The 4,590-nt window shown below is 36.8% G+C and overlaps 1 protein-coding gene across 1 annotated transcript; it reads left to right on the top strand.

The window, feature by feature from the left end:
- The first annotated feature begins 1,575 nt into the window (after window positions 1-1,575).
- On the top strand, window positions 1,576-2,776 carry LOC130464248 (uncharacterized). Its single transcript, XM_056833724.1, has 2 exons — window positions 1,576-1,959; window positions 2,681-2,776. The coding sequence occupies exons 1-2, from the start codon at window positions 1,576-1,578 to the stop codon at window positions 2,774-2,776; spliced, it is 480 nt and encodes a 159-aa protein (XP_056689702.1).
- Window positions 2,777-4,590: the final 1,814 nt, after the last annotated feature.

The following is a 4,590-nucleotide window of genomic DNA, read 5'->3' as shown; positions in this document are numbered from 1 at the left end:
GAGAGCCATTTCAAGAGCCCCAATGTACACACAAATTTGATGGTGCAGGCATTTGTACATAGATCTAGGTGCACCAGGATCAAAACGGCATAAAAAATACACAAAAGGTGCGTGTTTCATTAAATCCTGAGAAAAAAGAACAATTCCCTTGTAAAAAGAACAATTTCCTTGAACAAAATAACATTAAAGACTCTGTTCTTTTCAGCTTTGTTTTTCGCGTTTTTATTTGATTCGATGTTCTTCTTGCGAGTATATATTCTTCTGGATTTTTATATTCACTACAAGAAAATTTACATATAGAGGCATCACCTTGAGGCAATTAATTTTTTATGGCCTCTAAATGTGCTTTTTAGCGTTAATCAATTATGGTTGCCTCTAAAAGTTATTTTTAGCATCACTGAAAATTAGGTTGCCCCTAAAAATACTTTTTAGCATTAATGAATTAATGGTTGCCTCTAAAACTTCTTTTTAGCAACAATGAAAATTAGGATGCCCCTAAATGTGCTTTTTAGCATTAATGAAATAATGGTAGCCTCTAAAAACTTCTTTTTAGCATTAATGAAATTGAGGTTGCCCCTAAAAGTACTTTTTTAGCATTAATGAAACAGTGGTTGCCTCTAAAACTTCTTGTTAGCATCAATGAAACTTAGGTTGCCCCTAAAAGTACTTTATGAGCATTACTGAAATAATGGTTGCCTCTAAAGCTTCTTTTTAGCATTAGCAAAACTTTTTGTTGCCTCTAATCGTTTCTTTTTAGTATCAGTAAAAGTAAGGTTGCCTCAAAAATTATTTTTAGCATTACTAAAATTGATGTTGCCCCTAAAAGTTCATTTTTGGCATTAGTAATATTATAAGTTGCCTCTAAAAGATTGTTTTAGCATTACAGAAATTCATATTCCCCAAAAAGTTAATTTTTTACATTAGTGAAGTTTAGGTAGCATGTAAAAGTCTTTTCAGCAAGGAAATTTTGTGCAACACTACCTTTAAGTTTAGACGTTTTGTGAATTACTACCTTATATTTTTTTTTAAAATTTTGCTATCTTATAAGTTTGTTTAGGTTGAGTAACACTACCTTGTAACAGTTTCTGTCAAATTCCTCCGTTTGTGGGCCCCACCTCCAACGGCTATATTCAACTGCTTTAACTCCCTTTCCCCCTTATTTAAACTTCCTGTAAAGCTTTATCAACCACATTCAACCAATTTTTCGAAAAAAAATCAAGAAATCTGGGTAATTTTTTTTCTCAAAGCAAGATTCGCAATTTGGTTGAGGAATCGAGTAACCTAAAGGTGAGTGCATTAAATTCGTTCTTGTTCTTCAATTTCTGGGTTTATTTTTTCAATTTAGGGTTTTTGTTCTTGTTCAATTTTATTAAATTCGAATCCTTTTGATAAATTTAGCGTTTGAAACCTTTGAATTGACATGTGAAAACAACTACATTGCAAAATTGGGTTCTTGAATTGACTAAAAATGTGGGTGTTCGTTGTTTGAATTTTCAATTGTGATTGTTATTTGCAATTTAGGGGTTTTCAATTGAGAAATCGAATACTAATAATTAGTTGTTTAACTGTTGCAGGATGTCGAGTGGGTCTCCTTGTGCTTCAAAAAAATGTTATTGTGGCATTCCATCCAAGATGTTGACATCGTGGACAACTGATAACCCGGGGAGGAAATTCTTGACTTGTAAGTTCTCTGATGTTCACACTGGTAGAAAAGGTTGTGGCTGGTTTTATTGGGTTGATCCTGATGTTGTGGAGTGGCAAAGAGTCGTGACGAATGAATTGATGGTGGAGAAGAGATTGCTGAAAACAGAGTTGAGGATCATGATGACTGAATTGCAGAAGTTAGAGGATGACAAAGCCCTTCTTGTTGCTGCCAATGAGAGGCTTGAAAGGATATGCAATGGTGGAGTGGCTGGAATGAAGGGGGCAGAGGATAAGGGCCAACAAATTTCCCATTCTGTATTCTGGTTTGTTGTAGGATTAGTTGTTTGTTGTGTGTTGAAGTTTGTAATGAAGTTCCTCTAGTGTAAACGCGACAATGGAACGGGAAATTGGATGGAATGTAATGTAATCTAATGTTGTTGACATTAGTTGACTCTAATCATTTAATAATGGTAATTCTAGCTTATGACAATATCTTTTTGCATTAACTTGTGTTCGATTATTAGCTCCGTTTAATTATGTACCGATTAAAACTTGGTTAGTATACGTGCTCGTTTCACCTATCATTCACCACAGAGGATAAATCTATAAATTAGGTAAAGTAGCCTATAAACTCAAACAGTCCTCGAAGTCAACGGGAGTCAACTTTGGTCCATTGACTTAGTTTAAATGGAGGACAAATTTTTTTCAAATGAACCACACCTGAACATCATCTTATTTTCCTTAACAACAATTCAACAAGTGAACAACAAGAACAACAACTTGTTAAACCCGCACTTAACTGAAACGAGCCACGCGTGAGCCGAGCTCGAACATCAAATGTAATTAAGGGGCAAATGAATCTTTACACAGTGTTCCAATGTAAACCTTGCACCTAATTAGAATTGTCATTGCCAAAATGTAACCTTGTTGCTAATTAGAAACCTTAACTACTTGTTCAAAGGAATTACAACCAACAATACTTAAATATGCCACACTGGTTTCTTTGTTGTCTGCAATTTGGGTCTGATTTTTGGAGGGAGTGATGTTTGAGGCTGATGAGTTGATGTTTGGCTGGATGGACCTGGATGCTGACTTGCTGTCTGACCTGGTTGCTGACTTGAGGTCTGACTGAGTGGAGGAGGTTGATAACTCCCTGTCTGACTGGATTCAGGTGGAGCATTAAATGTGTGTTGCATGGTAGATGCACTTGAGTTTTGTTGTTGTGGTTGAGTGACTGATTCAGCATTATACCTCTGCATACACAACAGAAACACATATTGTTAATGACAACAGAAACACAGAAACAGATTCAGCTCTAAACAACAGAAACAGTGTAAATACATGACAAAAACTCACCCTTAAAACTCTTGCAGCCCTCTTGTTTCTGTCAGCAACAACCCATGGGTTCTTGGAGGGATCCCTCCCTGGTTCCTTGGGCTGAATAACACCAGGTGGATTATTGCACTTTCTCTTGTTGTGGCCTGGTTGTTTACAGTTTGAGAAGTTATTCGGCTTTTTCCCTCGCTTTACAAACCTCTCCTCAGCATCCTCACCTGCTTCTTTCTTTCTCTTATGTGACTTGGGCCTTCCTGGCATTTTCCATAACAGTGGAGGCAAAGGTCGAGGCAAATCTGTTTTCTTCCACTGCTTCATCCCGGGTATTGGCTTGATATGAGGCGAGTAAGTTGCTAAGTATTTGGCCTTTTGAGTAACACTCATGAACAAAATCTTCAGGCCTCCACCTCTTCTTCACAATAGATGCATAAGCATGTGGACATGGTATTCCCGTTAACTCCCACCTAAAGCATGTGCATGTCAACTCCTTCAAATCTACCACATGCCTATCAAAAGCAGTTTCCACCTCCCACTCATCTAATCTAGAAGGAAAGACTATACAATTCAAAGATGCTTCATAAACCCAAGCTAAAACCTTCTCAACAAATGGCATAAACCTCCCCTCATACTTTTGTATACCCTCCCACTTCTCAGCATTCCTTCTCATTATGTACCTCCTAATCCAATCTAGGCAGGTTATTATTGGTTTATCCCTAGCTTCCGTTATCACAGCATTAAATGTCTCACAAAGGTTGTTGAGCAACATGTTAGACCTAGAATTCGATCCAAATGCATGTCTACACCAATGCACAGGAGGTATGCCACTCAAGTAGTTATACGCATCCTCGTTTAGCTCTTTGATTTCAGCCATGTAAGAATCATGCCAATGCTATACATTTAACAAACAAAAACAAGGATGACATCAACAAACAATAACAAATGCTATACATTTATACATTTAGTGCGACTAAGTCCCGACTCGGGTACGTGTCCAAGTCACGATTCGGAAACGTGTCCAAGAAGCATGCTTTACTTTTCTACCCTAAACACACATGCTTTTAAAATAAAATCACAAGTGCAACCAAATTTAAGAATATGAGTCGATTTCTAAAATAAAATCACAAGTGCAACCAAATTTAAGAACACGAGTCGATTTCTAAAATAAAATCACAAGTGCTACCAAATCTAAGAATACGAGTTGATTTCTAACATGAAAGCCTACATGCAACTAAATCTAAGAATACGAGTCGATTTCTAACATGAAAGCCTAAATGCAACTAAATCTAAGAATACGAGTCGATTTCTGACATGAAAGCCTAAATGCAAACAAGTTGAAGAATAGCAAACCTTAGTTGTTGATCTTGCTGCTGCCCAAAACAGGTCCTTATAGGCTGTGCCACTGAATTTATTCTTGAAGTTAGCCCATATGTGTCTAGCACAAAATCTGACCTCGGCTTTTGAACTCACAACAGATATAGCATCCAATAGTCCCTGAATTGAAACAATAAACAGAAACACAGGGTTAGTAAACCATCCAGAAACTGTACCTCATTGAACAAAAGAATAAAACTAGATTACCTTTTGCATATCAGACATAAGAGTCAATCCTTC

Source organism: Spinacia oleracea, chromosome 1 (assembly GCF_020520425.1).
Source record: "Spinacia oleracea cultivar Varoflay chromosome 1, BTI_SOV_V1, whole genome shotgun sequence".
Lineage (NCBI taxonomy): Eukaryota > Viridiplantae > Streptophyta > Magnoliopsida > Caryophyllales > Amaranthaceae > Spinacia > Spinacia oleracea.
This window is presented reverse-complemented; position numbering and strand designations above follow the sequence as displayed.

Excerpts from the sequence above, each read along its gene's own strand:
- LOC130464248 (XM_056833724.1), top strand. The coding sequence starts at position 1,576 with ATGTCGAGTGGGTCTCCTTGTGCTTCAAAAAAATGTTATTGTGGCATT. Across the intron at positions 1,960-2,680 it reads GCCAACAAATTTCCCATTCT|GGAGTGATGTTTGAGGCTGA; the intron begins GTATTCTGGTTT and ends TGATTTTTGGAG.